The sequence below is a fragment of the Aptenodytes patagonicus genome, chromosome 19, assembly GCF_965638725.1.
Source record: "Aptenodytes patagonicus chromosome 19, bAptPat1.pri.cur, whole genome shotgun sequence".
Classification (NCBI taxonomy): domain Eukaryota; kingdom Metazoa; phylum Chordata; class Aves; order Sphenisciformes; family Spheniscidae; genus Aptenodytes; species Aptenodytes patagonicus.
Genome location: NC_134967.1, coordinates 8,104,500 through 8,124,739, shown reverse-complemented (window position 1 = coordinate 8,124,739; position 20,240 = coordinate 8,104,500). Strand labels below are relative to the sequence as shown.

The following is a 20,240-nucleotide window of genomic DNA, read 5'->3' as shown; positions in this document are numbered from 1 at the left end:
ACTACCAGGGCCTCCAGAGAGTACTGGCATCTTTCGGAGACGCTTGCTTCAGGGTGCTGGGGTTCCCAGGGGGAAAGGTGACCTCCGTAGCAGCTGACTGGCTCTTCTGGAAGTGGCTTAATAGTTTGGTCTGTGTTTCAGTTCGGACTTTATGAAGAGAGAGGAAATGGAAAGCTTCTTGCAAACACCTAGAATAGCCCTCTCTGAAGTCAAACTGAGAGCTTTTATGGAAGGATCCTGCTGCTAGAGAAGGGAAGAGAAGAGGGAGGGGAAGAAAGAACGGTTTAGAGCAATTGTTCATGGCTAGAGATTCATAAAACTGTCACAGATTTGCAGTAAGCTAGAGACTGAAACAAAATTCAGTACTCACTCTTCATCTGCAGCTGGCTCTGCTGTTTCAGGTAGCTGACGGTCATCTCCAGGATGTCGGCTTTCTCCAGCTTGGAGTTGGGCTGGTGTCTCTGAAACTCCTTCTCCAGGAGCAGCTTCAGCTGCTCGATGCTGCTGTTAATCCGGTCACGGCGCATTTTCTCCACCACCGGCTTCCTCAGCTGTAAAAAGCAAAGGAAAAGAGACCTATTGTTAGAAGGATCTTCTCTCTGCCATTTCACAGGACTGTTTGTTGCCCGTCACTGTTCCTAAACAATGTGGACCAGTTTCTCGGCTGGTGCAAACTGCTACGCGAACAGCTGAGAGCGTGGCTCGAAGCTGCCTTGCTCTGCCTGGACTTACTTTGTTTTTCTCCTTCGGTGTCAGGAGGTTGTCGGGCTCCATGAAAACAGTGCTGGGAGCCATCTGTCCTGAGAAAGGAAGGCAGGTCTCGGAGTGGAAGTCCAGGAGAAGCGTGTTGCTGGAAGCTGCCTCTGCCTGATATTTATACTGTGCAACCTCACTGAGAGTCTGTGGGTCTCCGGCTTGGTGGAGTTTCCCACACTCTACAGCCAATCGGGAGATAGGCAGCACAATAGGAGAAGCATCTATTCTTGCACGCTCCATTGCCAGTGAATAGCCTGGGGATAATGACCTTCTCCCAGATGAGCAGGTGGGGAGTGTGTGGTACGTGAAAGGCTGGGATCAGAATTACGTGTCAGAAGCTGGGAAAGAGCTGGCCTTCAATGGGAGAAGGCTGCTGACTAATGCCGCAGATCAACAGCATTCCAGACGCAGCCTTGGGTTCACAAGCGTTGAGGAAGGAGGAGGTCAGCTGCCCATGGCGGGAAATAAACTACTGCGGGCAGACTGCTGCGTGGGGCTGCATTCCTCTCTGGGGACGCACGGAGGCACACGCTTAAGCATGCACAAATGCACATGCACACACGAGCATTTTCTGGCTTTCTGAGATAAAGAGCAGAATTTCTTTAAATCCACTCACCTTGTTTTCTCAGTAAGCCAGGGCCAGTTGCTCTCCCTCAGGTGAGCGTGGCACCAGTCTTGCCCATGTGAAACAGAAAACAGCTTTTCCAGTTTGGCTTACTGCAAATAAACACATTTAACTGTAAGTACACACAGTTATTGAAAACGTTTTCTGTTTTGATCTTCGTTCTCTTCCCTTAATGTCTTATGCACCTCTTTAGAACACTCTCAAGCCATGTCACAAGCACGTTATGTTTCTGTTTTCAAATACCTGCAAGATAAATCCGCAAGGAGAAGGATCTCGGAGTGTTTTGGGATCAGTTCAGTCTCACACACTGCCTTCTCACTTCTTCTCCAAAACGTGTTTTATGCTAATTTTTTTCACTTAATCTACGCACAAAGGAAAATCAAGTGAAGAAGAAATTCACGTAGCCCATAAAATTATTAGAAATCGAACTCCTGATTCCTCATTCTCCACTGGGGCAGTTTCTACATTGAGATGCGCAGCCTTTGCCCAATAGGTGCCTGCAGCTGGAAGAGTTAACGGCCTTGCTATTTGTATCCTATAAACACACAGCCAGAGATTCACGTTGGGAAACTTGAACCAGATCTGCCTGCATTTATCCTGCAAGTACTGCTTTCTTGTATGAGCTCTAACCTCACACGAACAGCTGAAGAAGGAAATGGCAGCAGAGTGTTTTCGGCATCCTCTGGACCGGCACCCTGGCCTGTGTGGGGCAAGGCTGGCAGCAATGTTGCCCTGTTACACCACAAGAAGGGCGAAGCGGGCAGGCGGCAGCATTAGCCACACGTCTAGAACCATGTGTTCCCGTCCCAGATTTACTCCAAATGTGCTATGTGACCTAATCAACACACTGCTCTGTGGGCATCAGTATCTCCCTCTATAAGATTCAATACAGGAGTAATAATAATCAGATAAATTACTGTCAAGTAATGTTAGGGCTTATGTTTGGGGATCTCTTAGTGAAAAAGAAAGGGTAGTAAGTAAATACTGTTTGTGTTTACATTAATATAGGTGTATGTGTGTTCATGTATATATTAATATATATGTGTGTGGTCATGCATGTCTTTTAAAGTGAATACACATACACACGGACCCATTTCTCTCTCACTCCGCAACTCATTATTCGGAAGACCAGGTAAGGCTTAAATGACCTCTTCCAGGATCTGCCTTTCCATCCCTATTGTACTGCTCTTGAATAGGCTCCCTTCTTTTCGTACAGAGCAGCAGCTGTTGAGCTCCGAGTCTTTTATGTCAAGTTGTGGGAAAGCTTTTGTGACACCATTTCACATGTTCTCCTCAAAGCTTGTGGATTAGCTTTGAGCCCATGTAATGCCACCTCTGAAACCAATCTTTCGCTCCGTGCATCCCTCTTGGGGAGAGTCTCTGAAACAGACACTCCTGAGTAGTAACTCATTTCTTGAGCTCATTAATCAAGTGCATGAAGAAGAAATGTGCCAATCCCGTGATCAGCAGGGTCCACTAGCAGTTTTGCTAGACACAGTTTCTGTTTTCCAGATTAACTCACTAACAAGCAGCTATAAGAACAGCAATAATTTCCCCTTCCAGCACAAGTCACAGAGACGGGCGCTCCAGTTTTAGTCCAACAAAGCTGTTTAAAGTGTCAGATGCCTTCCCAGCAATTACCCGCAGTACACAACAGCAAACTAAGCCTTCTTCTCAGGAATCTGTGCATTATTGCATCCCTGCATCACAGGACTTTTATTTTGGGGGAGGACAAATTAACTTTCCATGATAAAACTGTAGTAGAGCAGATGTGTGGCTCGAGTGACTTGGTCTGCCTTTGGCTTTCTTCTGTCACATTCGCGGGCTCTGGCTGTTTCTGGGATTTGCCCAGTGGTGCTGAAGACGTGAGGGAGAGACCTAAGAGCCCAGAGTGGCTGTTGCTGCCTGCGCTGGGGCAGCTGGCTGCAGCCCCTCAGCCGATCCAGACCAGGCCGAATGCATTGCCACCCACGTCTGCCACTGCTGATTCCACCTGGGATCTCTACAGCAGGATTTTACACACGAACCTCTTATTTCTCCACTTAGCACCCAGGGGATTACGAAGTTAACTCCATGGGAACAGTCATGCTAGCCTGAACCGCCTTACTCTCCTTGGTCTTGGTAGAAATTTTGCTTAATTCACTATTGCAACATTTAGCTCAAGTTAAGAGAATGAAAACCTCTATCTGCTTTCTTACTCCAAGAAAGTAACTTGCATGTACCTTCTTGAAGGAATTAACTGTATGGGATAAAAATTCCTACTTGATTTTTTCCAGGATCCCAAGCATCAAATCCTGTTCCATGTCTGTTTACTGCGTGCGCTTGAGATGTGATGGGCCTTTTTTTCTCCTGCTGTTTAGTAATTACACAGTTAGGCACTGTCGCTGTAACCCAAGCCTTCAGACCTCCTGCCTTTAACTCTGCCACTGACTCAGTCTCAGAGCAATGTGAGCTCACGTCCCTTGCAAAAAAACCCACAGTCCAGCAAAGGCAGTATCAGCTTTCCTAGCAGGGATTCCAGAACAGCTCCCCTGCCCCACGTTCGGCCAGTCCAAAGCCAAATGGAAAGCAGACAGTTGTGCCAACACTTTGCCTGGTTGCACCGCGGCAGTGGTTGTGCACTTGGCACAATCAAGGGGTCAGTGCTCAAAATTTCTTCTCCGTTAGGATCCAAACTGACCTAAAGCCTGCTGCTGAGCAGGCTGAATGCTGAATAGTCTTCCGTGGCCTTGAGAATTTCACTTAACTATAGAGGCTGGAGGCCCCACATATTTAGAACGTGTCTGGTAATAAAAATTACAATATTCAATGTATTATTGTGAGGTCAATGTAGCAAAATCTCCCCCAGATGGTAAATCCACTGAGGTTCCTACTTCCTCACTCTGTGTCACACATGAACTTTAAAGCACCTAAAATCAAAACATTTATTTAAAATAGCTTTTTATTTTCTCTTTGGTTTCACAGTCTGTGAGGGGAAAAAATAGCCAACTACTGACCATCTTGGAAGAATTACTCAAATTAGATGCTCGGTTACCCAAAATAGATGCTCTGCTTCTGCTTTGGTTGGAAATCCTAAAGAAAAGCGGTAACAAAAATTCCTCCCTATTATAAAGTTAGCAGAGTCAGTGGACTTTACACTAAGGATAATGAATTCTGAATTACGCACCTTCTACTAGGGTTCCAAACATACACAATATCGCATAGAAAACTTACTAGGGTCCCAAGATACTGGATCCGGATAATGTGTTTGAAATACGGCATTAGCAATAGCCTTTCCCCAGAATCTCTGCCAGATGTTAGCTCTTTAGGAAGACTTAAAGATGCTGCTGCTTTCCCAAGTCTTGAGAGATGCTCATTGCTCCCATTGCTTCTCTCCCGATACGTGCTGCCCAGATGGCCTTTTGGGAGCAGGGTTTCCCACTGAACACAATGCAGAGGCAAGCGCCGTTGCTAATGTGGTTTGTAGTCAGGCACACTTCCTTTGTGACAGGAATGAATATAGTTAAGAAATGGTGTGGGAAACTCAGAGGTACGCAAACTTCCATAGCCTTATGGTGGTAAGTCATTTAGAAAGCTAAAACAGGAGCAGGGACAGAGCAATACTTCGGAATAGAGAACGGGAAAGACAGCAAAATGTAGGAGACTCAATTAGTGCCGAGTCCTACAGACCATCCTGAGGTGAAAAATAAAATGGGTCCAATCCTAAGGGCCCTACTTGGATCCTCACTGAAGTCAACAGAAACTTTGGACTCCATGAAGGGTGAAGCGGACTGCTAGATTTGGCCTGCAGCTTTTGTACCTCCAGAGCTATTTCCTGATCTCCGGTAAACTGGTGTAAGTACAAATTACCTCTACACCTACAGTGGAATTTATCAAAATCCTAATCGGCAAAATTTGAGCCTGAATTTTCACCTGCCAAATACCAATACCAGAATCTGGTCTATTTCCCATTTCTTTCATCCAAGCAACACAGAATAGTTTAGAAGTATTAAAGAAGAGAAAATCTTCCCCATAGTATTACTGGTATAAAATCTGATTTAATTTTCTTAAAAGCCAAGCCCAGCTCCTGTAGCTTTATATGGGTCATACAAAAGTATCATGATATCCTCGTGGTCCCTAGGAGTCATCTTTTTCCCTCAGCACTGTGCAGCAAAGAGGCACAAAAATCCCATTGCAAAACTGCAGTGATGGCTGCCTGAACGGGACCTGCGCTGGCTGTGTTTCAAGGCTTGGTATTTCCAAGTTTGCTCAAGGAAAGCACACCAACTGACACGTGGAGCCAGGGAATCGAAGCCCTGCTGTCCCATTAGGGGTGATGTGCTGCAGTGGTTGCCATCGTATTTGGGCAGGCCAGCCTTTGATAAAAAGAATAGCAAGACAGAGGTACCGAGCAACCTGGGGTACGGGCAGTCTGACTGTCAAGCGATACCTGGTAGCAGAGTCCCTTGGTATCTGTCAGTGACTGTGGACAGTCCTAGCAAAAAAACACATTATTCTTCTGGGCAAAGCTGAACTGAGGCAGTGCCTCACCTACAGCAGAGGATCTCCAAGCTGGCAGGAGGAAATCGGTCCTGTATTTAAACCCCATATTTAAATTACAGCAAACAGCAACTCAGATTAACGTGCCAGGGCAATTAAGGATTGGAGGAGCTTCTGTATCTGTTTGCAACAGTTTGCATAAGCCTACGGGCAGCCTGACTAATATCAAGGGTCTGTGTTTCCCGGAACATATTAAACAAATCTGGGGAATTAAAGAGGCAAACAGAATACGTGGCTCAGAAGTCTTAGTGTGGGCCAAAACGGCCTCTGCCACCTTCAGTGGGACAATTTTCTTTGGCCTTACTGGTGGGTGAGCAAGATTCTGCTCCTGCAGCTCCTTTCCCTGTTGTTTCCTCCTAGCCCTTCCTCACTCCCCTGTTTGAGTCTGGCACAATTTCTGTTTGTCTGCATAGCTTCCTTCACTTTTTTCCTTTTACTCAGGGTTTATTTTCCCTTCATGAAGTTTTTATAATCTGATTTTTCGTTCTGTCACTCTCTTTCCCTCTGTCTGTCACAGGCAGATGTGGTTTGAGGACAGGAGTGTCTTACAGACCCGCAGACTGTGTGAGTTTGGAGTTCCTTCCAGTTTCCCACACTGCTCTCCTATTCACTGCATTCAGGCAGAGGATAAAGGAAGTGTGCCATGCTACAAGCTGAATTAGAAATGGTGTTTGACTTCCCTTTGTACTTCACAGAAACCTTGCTCTGGGTAGACCATCTGCATAGCACTCACTGTGGAGAAAACCATTGATCAAGGCCTGTCAGCCCAGCTGGGGGAACTTGGGAAAGTAATTCCTTGTGCCACTTCAGCTCTTTAGGGCTTAACATCTGGCTGGAGGGGGAGGCGACAGTTGATGGTTTAACAATCTTGCTTCCTTTCAAGTTTGGGATGCTGGTTTGATCCCCGATAAGCCTTTCTGAAATCCTGATTTTAATAACATGGAAAGCATCCAGAAGACTAGGAATAATGCACTGGCTTTGCATTTTCAAAGTGCTTTACAAATCCAGCTAATGAATTCTCAGCAACCTCCTCTGTGAGATAAGGATGTATTATCAGCAATGTTTTACAAAGGAAGAAAAATGAGGCAGACAGGAGAAAACCAAAATTTCAGTATTTCAAATAGCCTACTGGTTGCAGAGCTTCTATTGCCAAGTAGCTATTTGAGACATCTGGTTTGCAAAGATGCTCAGCACCTTCTTTTGTTTTAATTAGCTTTGGCATCTCTGAAAAGGAGCCAATTCCCTAGCTTGTGGGAGAATTTGGATTACCGGCCTGGACCACACTCACAGTCATGCACCACCTAGATAAGCAGATGCAAAAGTTGTCCTTTGTACTCAAGTTCAGTAGTGGTTTTTGAAAACGTTATTTAGTACAATTTGTTCCAGCCCGTGAAATGGCTGAAAAGGAAGATGCACTCAAATCCTTGATCAGGAAATACTTAATGATCTATTCAACAGAAATGAACTTGATCTCTCTAGAAAGTAAACTAAGTTTTAATTTGTTTATTCATGCTCCTGAAGACCTACCAAAACCTCAGCCTTAAGCTGCAGCTGTCCTTAGTCCTTGTGCAGGTCTGTCTGTCAGCGCCATCTAATTTTGATCAGCTGCCTCCCAGCAGTTACGGTTATTCTGGGCTTGGGGCTCCTTGGAGGAGAGGATGCAGTGTGCCCTGAATTACATGAACTCTCTGAGTTTATAAGGGAATTCAGGCCCTAGAAACTTGGCCTGGATAAAACCAGTGACTTAGGAATGAGAAAGGAGCCATACTGCTTTAGTTAACAAGTCCAGTGCTATCTGCAGCTACAGTGTCGTGTGCTGATCACTGGTCGTATGCAAAAGGTGTCTGCACAGTCTCCCGGTGGCAGCTCCTGGGGACTTCATGTCAGATTCCCGGTACCTAGTGCTGCAGATGATTGTAGGGCACGGTTTATGCTACCAGCTACACTGGAGATGTTCTGGGGGTCCCGGTCCTATTCTTAACCCTCTCTAGACTGTTTTCTTTAGAGTCTGGCTCTGTTTACTGCACTAGATTCCCCTGATCCTGACAGCCGACAACGTGCCTTGCCCTGTGGCATGGTGATGATGGCATCCAACTCTGCCTTTTATGCCTCGTGAGGACCAAGGTCTGTCACTTCTTGCATGTGCCCCTCTGCTAGTCCTTTGCCTGGCTCAGAACTAGGTTACCTAGCTTTTGAAAAACCGTTCTTGCCTGCAAGGCAGGTGCCTGCTTTTATCAGACATGATCTCTTCATTCTACTGCCAGCTGAACATGGCAAAGATGTTCCTCAGTCCTTCAAAATCCATCTGCCTGGCAGGGCAGGACCGTACACTGAGCCCCAAGACACTTTCGTCAGACACACGTCCATTGTGCTCCGCAGTGCGGTGACTGACAGCCACCAAGCATGAGAAAGTGGATTCCGGTAGGAGCTTACATGCCAAAACTCAGGCTGAGCTCGAGGGAAGAGGAGAAATTCACTGGGGCATACGGGAGAATCAGCTGCAGGTTACAAACTTTTCCCAAGGTAGGGAACAATCAAGTGAGGCTCAGGGGACGCCAGGGAAGTCTGCGACTATTATCGCCCCTCTCCACCGCTGCCCTAGCTAGAGCTGAGTGATTAAATATCTGACACATGCAGATAGGATTAACTGCTGCTCTTACAAGGGGAGAGGTGACTGCCCTCCTATCTGGCACGAACACACCATTCCCATCTTGTCAATGACAGCAAGTGGTTGTTGGGGCCAGACCTCACAAACCACGCTCCCAATTCTCAACCTGCTCCCCTGAAATATTCTCTCTGCAGGATACCTTCTCCTTACAAATAGTGCTGCCAAGCATTTTGGCAAGTCTTGTGATTTTTATCATGAGACTTATAATACTTATGGCCTTCAGTAAGACTTCATGTCCAAGCCTCATGATTCTATAAAGAGAGAAAATTAATGATATCAATCCAAACAAAGTCCAAATGCTCTATAATCAAAAGGTCAGTAAAAAAAAAATCCATCAAAATACTTTTATTTTTATTAGAAACATTGACATGTTTTTCTTAAATCTCTATGACTTTCAGTCCATTTCTTGGTTTCTTGAAGCCCAAATTTTGACATTTGAAAGGCTGGCAGTAATGCCAGATCCTCAGAGATGCTGAGCCCATTATAAGAACTGAATACCACCGTCTTCCAAAAAAAGCCACCCAAAACAATGAAGGAAGTGCATGAACTCAGCAGCTTCTGTGTTTGCTCCCTCCACTCCATTGTTAGTGACAGGCTGTTCTCCCTTGGCCAGAGCTGAGTAGGTGACTGACTGATGGGAGTCCGCGTATTTCAGAGGACTCTTGGGGAGCGTGTGCTCCCACTGAAGTCAGCAGTATCTGGGGTGCTTTAGAGCAAAACTCAAAACCGCCTGGTAGCATGTGTGAGATAAGTGCTGGGTCTCAGCCCTGTTGCTGAGATGGGGAACAGTTACGTTACTGAGATCACAACTAACTTAGCACCGACTGGTGAAACTATGAAGCAAGGTGTAGCTGAGTCCTCTGGTAAAAGCAGAAGGATAGGACGTATTCCGTGGTTGTTTTATGTGGGTTTTTGAAGGAGGAGGGTGGTAAACACATAACATGGTGGCTCCCGCAAAGCCTGCTCCCAGGGCAATGTGTTCCTTTGAGACATAATTGATTCCTGCCATCAGGCACCAGCCTGCTCTCCCCCAGGGTCAGCGCTTTCCCACATCCAACCCCATTATCCCACAGACCATGCCTTTTGTACAACACACTCCAGCTATTCATGTGCAAAGCAGCTGTAATCCCCAGACCTTTCAGAGTCAATATACCAGGAAATAATAAATCCCTCTTGTGCACTCTTGAATATGCTGAAAGGTGACTTGTGGGAATTTCAGCTGGGCAGAAAAATAATAAATTCTCCTTAATTTTTAATTATTTGGAATACTCACTGTAGAAAGACTATGTCATTGGTGCATGACTATTTCAGGGTCACCCACACAAGCAGCTATAGAAATTGCTTTTGCCTCTAACAACCCTGAAAATGCATATCAAATTGTCTCATATGTTTCTTAATGATCAAAGTCCACTTTCCTTCACTTATCCACCTGGGAATGGCAGTATATTAAGCATTCTGGATCTAAAGAAAAACTAATTAAAGAAGGTTAAACCTGTGAAGAACGTACCTTACGGTAATAAAAGATCCCTTTTTGCCAGGGTTCTAATGTCTAAAGGAGGCAAGATAACGCCATTTTAATGACATTTAATGGAATATTTTATACAATAGATCTTACTAGACATACAACATAACCTTTTCCCCTGAAAGAGGCAGATTTCACTACACTTCCACTCCGTTGGTTCAGACAGCAGAATTATGCTTGGCTTGTGAGAGCAGAAGCAGCCAATCCTGACTAGCAAGTTTGGCAGGAAAATTTCTTTATATATTGCCTCCCATGCCAAACCATTTTTTAAACTCTTTACTGTGTAGAAGGTAGTATCACTGAAACACCCTGAGCAGAACACGGTAGGCAGGTTTAGGTGCACCTGGGGGGCTGGCAGAAAGGATCTTCATCCGTGACACCAAAGTAAGCAGTGGCTCGTAAGTTAAAAACTGTCAAAGGATCGTTAGGGTTCACCTCAAATAGGCAGCACCCTGTCTTTTCAAACCTTATCCAAGAAACCTCCACACAGCGAGTCATAAGAATATGAGGATGATGAAGGGATGTGGTAATATTGCAGGGATTTGTGGTGCTAAAATCCAGGAATCTTAAACATTAGGACACGTCCACCCAGAAATAGTAAGGTGTGAGTGTGGCACAACATGCAGACCCGATAGTTTCATCACGCATTCAAAGATAATAATTTCCACGCAGATGTGGCATCACAGGTCTACTTGGGACGCTGGTAGGCGTTCTCATTGCTACTGTCTTCCTTGGTGATACTGCCACTAGCACATTACCTGTGAAAGTGAGATCAGAGCTAGCTTTGTCCTAAAAAGCCTTCCATTTTACCTGTGTAAATAAGCCTTTCCAGCAATGCTAACCATGGGCTGGCCTGAGGAAGGGACAAAAGCCCACTGGAGATCAGACTGCACAGAGGACAGATCCTGCAAGGCTCTGCTCTCCAGGCAGTCGTGATGACAAAGGGGTGTCCCAGGGAAGAAGTATCTCTGCCAGGCTCCCAACAGATGGGGAGAAAAGAAATTCCTTTGCAAGATAGCGAGAAGAGGCCACCCTTAGCACTTCCACTGCAGAGGAGCACTGTCCCCAGAGATGCTCCTTCTCCACTTTGTTCTCGCAGGTGTTCAGCAGTATCCCCAAGTGGTGCCAGAAAAGCACGAGGGCCACTTCAGCCCTGTCCCTATCTCCCACCACAGACACGGGCTCAGTTCCTGCTTCCAAGAGGGCTCTGTGAAAGAGTTTAGCAGCACCACTCCCATTTCTCAGAAGAGCAAACTGAGGCGTGGTGAAGCAAACCAGCAGCCCTCGGGACAGCCAGTGCTGCGGCTGAGCTCAGTATTCCTGCTGGCCACCCCTGTGTGTGAACCAGTGTCTCTGCCCCCTGGCCCCAGGTTGCCCCTTTCTCCTGGTAAACACAGATCTCCGAGAAGCTCCTGCCTGCATGGTGAAACATGTGCTTTTCAGCCTTACTCGGTGAAAAAGCCATGTGAGTTCATCGTGCCTTGACAGAAGTGCAGGCTCCACAAAGGAGTTATTAGCACCAGGCTGTGTGGGTTTGAATTTCTCTGCGTTTCCCATACTTTTCCCCTATTGATAACATTTCTTGTTGGGACAATAGAAGTGTGCCTTGCAACTACTCACGACATTAGTGACGGTGCTTGAGCCTGAATGATTTAAAGGGAAAGAATCCAACTCCCAAAAGACCATCTGGCTATCAGTTATAATACAGCAATAAAGGTCAGGGCTGCTTCTCAGGAGTTGGGAAAAAGATGTTTTTTGACACTGAAGAGTCTCTTCAACCAGCTTGGTACATGCCTACCTGTCAGCTCCTAGCTTCAAGGCCTGCCACCATTGCTCCCTTGCTAGGAAAGGGATAACACAGGACACCAGCTTTCGGAGGAAGGCCAGCCAAAGAATACAGGAAAAAGGGCAACACCTTATTATGGCTGGCAAAAGCTAGGGCATGGTCTCTGAGCTGCATCTTATTTTGTATCATAATCCTTTGACTGCTTCAAAGTGTTCATGAGATGTCTTGTCTCCTGGCTTTCCCACAACACAGGGGATAAAGGGCTCCAAGGACAACATCTGCCCTTCACAAAGAGCTAAGCCCATTCAGGCCCACACAATGAAAACCACGAAGCTGGCTATTTCAGCGACACCTCCCTCCTTCCTGTCGACTGCCCATTAAACTCAGGCTTCACTTCAGGATTTCCAAGTAAGAAATTGTCTTTGGCTTTCTTACCTCACTGCACACTTCCCTCCACCATTTCCATTTCCAGATTCTCAGTCACACTCCTGTGCACAAGCAGTGCACTGGGAGAAGACAAGCACACCTCTGCCTCGGGCACTACAGGCTAGACCCTCAGATGGCAGGATGCAGCACAGCTTTTCTTGGGTAGGTTCTGGGTTATTTTCAGTGCTGCCTCAAGGGCTGTATCCAGGCAGAGATTTTTCTCATAAGGCAAAAATCAGAACTGACCTAAAGTGTCCACATAACTTCATTCTTCTTCATGCCTTTACCACAAAAGAAATAATGTTTGTTTAATTTTATTGAAATTTTCATGCAAATACAAGCAAGCAGCACTATCCCCATTTTCCAGATAAGAAAATGGAGTGGGGATGGCATGCTGAAGGTTACACAGGGAGGCAACTACATGGTCTCTGAGATCTCATGTTCTGCAAACTGCGGCAGGTCCAGTCTGCAGTAGGGCAGTACGATGCTCCTTGGTCAGATGGGACAGAGCACACCAGAAATCCCAGCAAGAAGCAGAACTGACCTCCTTGCTGCGGTCCGAAGATGGGCCTCAGCTACTAAATCCCATTCACGACCTGCCTCTGACTTCCCAAGGCCTAGGGCTTCTGGGTTGAATCTGATGCTATTCCTTAGCCCATCTTAACCAGCATTCTTGTAAATGTCTGAATGAGAGTAGATACGGGAAAAGAAAGAGCTACAGGGGTGACTAGGCATAGGCCCAGTTCTGCTAGGAGGTGTGTGGCTGTCCTTAATGAAGGCAATGGGAACACTGGTGCAACGGGCTCACAGACCTCGGTGTGTGAAGAGAAAAACAGAGTTTACCATTTTCATTTGCTTCCCATTCCCCATTTATTCACCCTGTCCGTCCAACATCCCACCATCCTGACTGTAGATTCTCCACAGCATTTAGAAATGTCATGCAAACAAACCTGTCGTTTCACACCGGTAACACTTTGGCTCACCCATCAGAAGTGTAATGACTGTATGGACAAGCGCAAATGCACCCGTACTCTGGCAAATGGCACCTGGGAGGCTGGCTGTAAAGTGCCCTCTCTAGAAAGACTAGAGAGATGTCCTTGGTGCTGTGGATTTTGACCCTAACAGTGCTCCCCTTCTTCTTCTTTTCCCGCCTTCCCCCAAAAGCGTGCCTCCTCCACGCCACAAATGTGACTGGCACATGCAGGGACTCAGGAATGCAATTGATCCCAGACTACCAGCTGGAGGGTCAGTGTTTTCCCAGATCCCTGGGCAGCCCTGAAGAGCCACGCTGCACACTCCACCAGTCAGCGTGGGCAGAAGGTTATTCTCTCCAGGGCATTTGCAATCAATGTACCATGCACTAATAGATGCTTCCTCCATTGTTCAGCTGTGTGCCTGGATTGGCTGAACGGCTGTGGGAAACACCAGCAATCCCCAGACTCACGTATCTGCTGAAGCTCCCTGACGTATAAATAGAGGCAGTCGGTAACTGCCAAAGCATAGTCTTATGCTCGGCACAGCAGCCCGACGTGGGGGTCCGTGCCCAGGACTGAGAGCGCTAAGAATGGCTCCCAATAACACTCTCATGATCCACATGGAGGAGAAACTGCTGCCAAAAGAAAAGAATAAAGTAAGTAGAGCCCTTGACAGGGTTGGAAAGGCTGGTCTGCACTCTATGCAACGGGCTGCCTCTATCAAACAAATACTACATGGGAAAAGATGAGATAAGGAGGGAGAAAGTGGTCTGGGGGAAGGCAAATAGGTTAAAGAGAGAGAAAGGAGACTATATACATTTTTAAAAATGAAGTGGGGAACAGGTAGGCGGCACCGCAAAGCTCTCCTACCAAAAGAAAGCGTCTTTGAACATGTGTATCAGGGCATCAGAAGGGGAAATTAGGTCAGGTCTCAGAAAATCCTTAAGGATCTGCTCTACCTCTCTTACAGCTGAGGAAGCCGGTGGTGGAGAAAATGCGCCGTGACCGGATTAACAGCAGCATCGAGCAGCTGAAGCTGCTCCTGGAGAAGGAGTTTCAGAGACACCAGCCCAACTCCAAGCTGGAGAAAGCCGACATCCTGGAAGTGGCTGTCAGCTACCTGAAGCAGCAGAGCCAGCTGCAGGACCAAAGTGAGTGCAGAGCATGTATTGCACACCACAAAGTCTGCTCCCACAGGCCTTTGCCCTCCCGTGTAGCCCTGGCCCCTGCAGCATGCGGGGGCTATAACGCACCAGGTCTAGTCACATGAGCAAGGCTCATGGACTCAGGCTCTTGAACGAAACTTAATGCATGAATCACCACTGTCCCGTGTTTTGGTTGTGATCTTAACCCACTGCATTTGCTTCTTTCTTTCTTTTCTAGCATTCATTCACAAGAATCTAGAGCAGGACTTCAACAGCGGGTACCTGCGGTGCCTGAAGGAAGCTATGCATTTTCTGTCCTACTATGAACCCAAGAAGGAAACTCAGGTGCAGCTAATCAAGCATTTCTGCAAAGCTCAGATGGGTGCAGATGTCACGTACTCTCCTGCGCTGCGTGGTCCACCTCTGTCACCCTGTCTGTTTGCCAGAAAGCAACCTGCCCAGAAGACTGTGGCTGCTGCTCCTACCATCTGGAGACCCTGGTAGACCTGCTGAAGTTTGCTTTATTCCTGTTTTGCTACAAAAACTAGAGGGACCTGTGATTTAACAGTTCCTCTTTAAAGTAGGAAACATTGCTTTCCAAAGGTGGGAGGGGGGCAGTTACTGTTTTTCTGTCACAAGAAATGAGGGTTGCTGAGTAGTTTCCCTTCATAGTGAAGGAACATGTTTGTATCTTGCAGCAAATTTGCTGCTTTTACTGGTGGCTCCTAGCCAAAGAGAGGACCAAGTTCTGCGGTGATTTAGAGAGCCAAATGCCGTTCAGTTTCCATCAACTTTTGCTTGGCAAGGCTGTTGAGCTTGTGGCTGTCAGTGGAAATCTTTCTACTAACTCCCTGGGTCACTGGTTCAAGTGCTCCATTGTCTCTAGATAATGTATTGACCTTCCTAAAGAAGGAGCGCTTTGAAGAATGTATTTTGTATCATAAAGAGAGTATTGAGCCTTTATCTTTTGAGTGAAAGTTGTTATTAAGAAATGCTGATTCTTCTGAAGTTCCTATGCTATTTTTAGTATACCTTCTTACAGAAAGTTATGATGATAACAGATAGCTCTAGGGAAAATTCTCTTAATGTCAGTATGTGCTACTCTCAGTTGAGGGATAATTGATGCCTTTTGTAAAGGAAATGCCTGTGATATACCTTAAGGAAAAGGGAGAGGAAGGGAGGCAATAAGTACTTTATAATCATTCACTGAACATGCTAAAGAGCTTAAAAAGCTTTTATAAAGTTGTGATGTATTCATCCTGTGTGATGTTCAACTTTGGTGTCTTCACTGTACAATACAATAAAAATGGTTTTAGTCATTAATCCTTTGGTTTGAAATTATTAAAGTGGCTAATACTCCTGGACTAAGTGTTGCATGTAGACTCCTCCTGCAGTGGGGAAGCTATCAGGAGATGTCATATTTCTGAGCCCTTCATTCCAGTACCTAGCTTATATTTGTGAAATTCATTTGGCAGAACAGGATTTCAGATCCTGCAAAGAAGCAACCTCTGGAAAAGTTACCAAAAATTAAAACAGAGGTGAAATCGAAGTGAGATACTGAGAGGTGTAGACCCAGTTACCTAACAGCAGCCTACTCAGACTTCAGCAAATCACTAATTTCACAGCCACTTTATTTCCCCCCATTGCCCATTAATTAGCCACCAACCTGAGTTCAGTCTTACACTTTCTGTCCATTTAGGAGGTAGCAACATGCAAAACCCCTAATAACTCCCAAAGAGTTCGGCACCTGACTCTGCTTGGGGATCTTACCCTCCCCTCTTTGAAACTACCCGCAATGGCGTGAACTAGTTTTTGATTTTAGCACCTTCTGTTACCTAAACACGAATTCTGTTAGGCAGTAACAGAATTGCTTTCTTTACTGAAGTGAAATCTGCCTGTATATGGCTAAAAGTATGCCTAATTTGATAGCAAACAGAGACTGAAAAAGCATTTCCTCTCCTAAATTATTTCCCCATACTCTTCTTTTCTTCAAACATTTTATTCTCTTTCTCTGACATCCACCTAAGGGTCCAAAATGTGCCATGAATAGGGCCTGTGCCTCGGAGCTGAGAAACCGCCACGCTCCACCAGGCTTTCGAGGTTTTTTTCTATCCAGCCTGTTGTAGAGACGGTCCCTCTGCCAAGTATCTTTTAGATGATCCTCCCTTGATTTTTTTCACCCCGCCTCAATTCAGAAAAACAAATCCAGCATATCCTCTTACACGGAGATTTACAACAGCCTGCCTACCTGGCTTGCACCAGCTGGGTGACCCGAAGTAAGCCGCCTGGGCTTCCCGTGAGTTGCAGGGAGAGGCACTGCAGCATCCGTGCGCGGCCTCAGCTCGAGCCCTGGCAGACTCTTCTGCAACTCCCTATGTACAGGCCACGTGATTCCCGTCTCCTGAGGATTAAGTCAGCTGCGCTCTGGTGATGTGAGGAAGATTAGCACCTGTTGTAAAGCATGTGCTTGACCTTCTCCCACACAGCTACACAAAGAGGGAATGGATGAGGTGAACAAGCAAAAAGGGATTCAGAAGGTATTTGGGGAAGCAGGAAGAAAAGCACGAGAAGGGGATCCTAAAGCCACCCTTGAGCACCTTAAATACTAACAATCTCTCCGAAACACAGCAACTTCCCCAATAACATTCACTCGCTCTTCCTTAAGAGAGTTCCCGTTCATTGCTCAGTGGGGACTATTCACCTTTTATTTGCCCTTCTCTTCAAAGTAAAATAAATCTGCACAAATAATCAGTTCACAAAACTATTATCTAACCACAGTAACACATTGATTTGGATATACGACAGGGAACCCTCTCATTCTTCCAGAGATACAGTAACAGCATGAAACACCATTGGTCAACAATTTCAACTCTCCTCAGATTCCTTGGGAGAGATGCCCTTGAAAAACTTCGCTTCTAGCATATGCTTTTTTCCTTAAATAAAAGGAAACCTAGAATATCTGAGCTTGTCAAATGGCTGCTTAGATAAGCACGAAGCAAACTCAGATCTGCTAAGCTGACAAGATCAAACTGCATTCAAACACTGCTAGCTGTACCTGGCCAGTCCTCACTTCATTTTTGATAAAAACCCTTTGTTACACGTATGGAAAGGCCCAAAAAGCCTGCTAGCCAGGTCAAGAACATATTGCTCTACCTCATTACAGTTGCATGGATCATTTTGGTTATTATTTTACCCTGAATGCACGAGCTGGTTGAGTGGTCTTCATCTGTCTGCCAATGCAATACAAGGTGGGTTTTTGGTACAGTTCTGCAATTCATCAGGGGCTGATGCCAATGCTGCAGATAGATTTGTTCTTCCTAATGAACTACTAAATAATTCAGAAGAGATATTTCTAGATTTTGTGGTTGCTTAGCAATCTTGAAAAAGTCACTTCACCTTGCTGCGCTCAACTTGTCTTTGTCAATTAATACAAGCTTCTGAATCCCAGCAAAATTCAAGCTGTTCATCCATGCCTGTGCATTTTTAAAATCAAGCGTAATTAAGGCAGTTTGCGGATAGGAAGTTTGGGGGAGTTCAGATTCAGTCAAAATGCAATGTACCCCAAAGCACGCTGCAACCTGACTGTGCACCACAGGGACTGGTAATGGCACGGGGAAGCCTGCTGCTATTACGTGGACTGGTATCTTCTGCAGCTAATGTGTTACCACCCAAGTAAACCACGCTGTGAATGTCACAGTTGGCAGCATCACTGCAGTTTGCTTAAAACTGACAGCATAAACGGAAAAGAGAAAAGGAAACCAAAGACGACCTGCACAAACTGAAGACTGTTGGATTTGAACCCAGTCCCTCTAGTTCTAGGCTAACACAGGAACAGGCCATAGAAATGACAACTGTGCAAAACTCACGTGAGGTCACAGTCCGACTTCTCAGCCCAGAACTCCTGCCACCCATATTGGCATAAATCTGGAGAGACACGGCTACTGTCATTCAAACCACAAGGTCTGATTCTCATTTACACTGAGGCCGTATTACATTATTCTGGCTATAGTGGGGGAGTCGATCACGCTTAGCTGTTAGTGTACATGAGATTCAGACCTACTGTTTGCAGAGTGCTCTAAGGGACAGAAACAGTAAGCGCCTCCTTTCTGGGCAGGGGGAAGAAACCAAGCCCCACCAGAAAGCCTCCATTTGCTCAAGGGAGTCAGATCCATGGCTGGTGCAAGTGCACCGCTTCTGTTTTTTGCCAGCCAAAGACTTGCCCCTCTGGGCTTTAGTTTACCAATTACTTGAGAGTTAAAAGCCAGACCTCCGGTTTCACCAGTCTTAGCGCAGCAAAGGTTATGTTTACAATTTATTAATTATTATCACTTATAATAATTGAACGCAAAGCTTCTTATTGCTCCTCTATCCCCTGGGGTGACTCTCCCCTGCTCCAACACATTCCCACCCTTAGGGAAGATGTTGTTTATTATGCTGATCCCACAGCCCAGGAATACTCTCCTGACAAAGCCCTTATTAACCTCAGAGTGTGGGCCTGAGTTTCTCAGAGTTTCCCACACTTTCTTCCCTATTTATGACATTCAAAGGGACCACAAAGGAAGCGTGCCTCACAACAGCCCACATTAGTGACGCTTTTTGGCTCTGCATTGTGATGACCAGCAATTCCTGTCCCGATAGACCATCTGGAGAGCTATTTTCCCAAGGAGCACATTGATCGATCAGTATTATGTGAGAGCCCTTTTAAAACTTGGGAACGTTATGCTCTTTGACACTAAATAGGTGTCTCGAGAGGGGTTGTCACAAAGATTTTAAACCATTTAAGGAAGGCACATAAAAAATAAAAATTGTAATTATTTCTTTAAAAACACCATCAATAGCATTTGTGAGACAGGCTGACATGAACGTAGGAAATGGTCTAAAATAAAAATGCTCTAAAAGTGATATAGAAAGGAAAGCTTTAATCCATCACATTGTGTGCTATAAGTACAGCCTCAGACGTACAGGAGCACTGCTTTTTAGATCTGCGTTAACACAGACAATGAAATAACACAGACAATGAAATTCTGGTTTTCTGTACTCTTCTCCGATAGTCCACCTTCCTCCAGACCCGTTGCTACATTGCAATACGCTGGGTTCCCCTCCACGGAAAGCGAAGTATCAGATGGGCTAAGAAAGCTGCCAACTGGTATTGCAAATAGTAAGCAGCTTTTGTGAAAACCGCATGTGTAGTAAGTCTGCACCTGGGCTGAAATCACCCCCTACAAACCAGAAGCAGAAAGCTCCATGGCCCAGTACCAATTTCCCAGGCTAGCGGTCCCCTGGCTGTTTTCATTTATGGACTATAATGAACACAAGCCTACTGATGATAGTCTTGGGGTTGGTTAGTTACCTTTCCTGGATCCTCTGTGGTTGTTCCGCAACTCAAAGCGATCTATGGCGCACCGACTGCACGCCGTAGCTCAGGGTCAAATGGTGAGCAGTTGGAGACAATTAACATGGTGGTTCTTGCCTTAGGAAAAGCTAGGACTCCTGCCTGACATGCAAGGTCTGCAAGTACAGACGTTGACAATTGTTTGCAGATTTCTGTTTCCCCTTACGCTCTTCAATATCTATACCAAGTGAGAGTGGAGACACCTCCCTGTTTTCACGTGTGATTTTGAAGACTGCATCTTCATGATGCAACTCATGACTGTGATGTGACTTACAGAGGAACAAGGCCACTAAGAAAGCAAGCCTCTTTGTCCACAGCATAGCTGTCATCTCCCAAGAGCAGGTCCAGATTCCACACCATCCTCCAAAGAAGGGAATTATTATGTCACATTATTGGGTCAACTCCAC

At 45.8% G+C, this 20,240-nt stretch overlaps 2 protein-coding genes across 2 annotated transcripts; one reads left to right on the top strand and one right to left on the bottom strand.

Annotated features, from left to right (window-relative positions):
• On the bottom strand, positions 1–810 carry LOC143168993 (transcription factor HES-5-like). Its single transcript, XM_076356063.1, has 3 exons — positions 733–810; positions 371–551; positions 1–243 (listed from the first exon to the last, which is right to left on the bottom strand). The coding sequence occupies exons 1-3, from the start codon at positions 793–795 to the stop codon at positions 2–4; spliced, it is 486 nt and encodes a 161-aa protein (XP_076212178.1). The 5' UTR covers positions 796–810; the 3' UTR covers position 1.
• Positions 811–13,845: 13,035 nt separating this feature from the next.
• Positions 13,846–15,065, top strand: LOC143168949 (transcription factor HES-5-like). The gene is made up of 3 exons (XM_076355979.1): positions 13,846–13,952; positions 14,267–14,447; positions 14,680–15,065. The coding sequence occupies exons 1-3, from the start codon at positions 13,887–13,889 to the stop codon at positions 14,943–14,945; spliced, it is 513 nt and encodes a 170-aa protein (XP_076212094.1). The 5' UTR covers positions 13,846–13,886; the 3' UTR covers positions 14,946–15,065.
• The last annotated feature ends 5,175 nt before the right edge of the window (positions 15,066–20,240 follow it).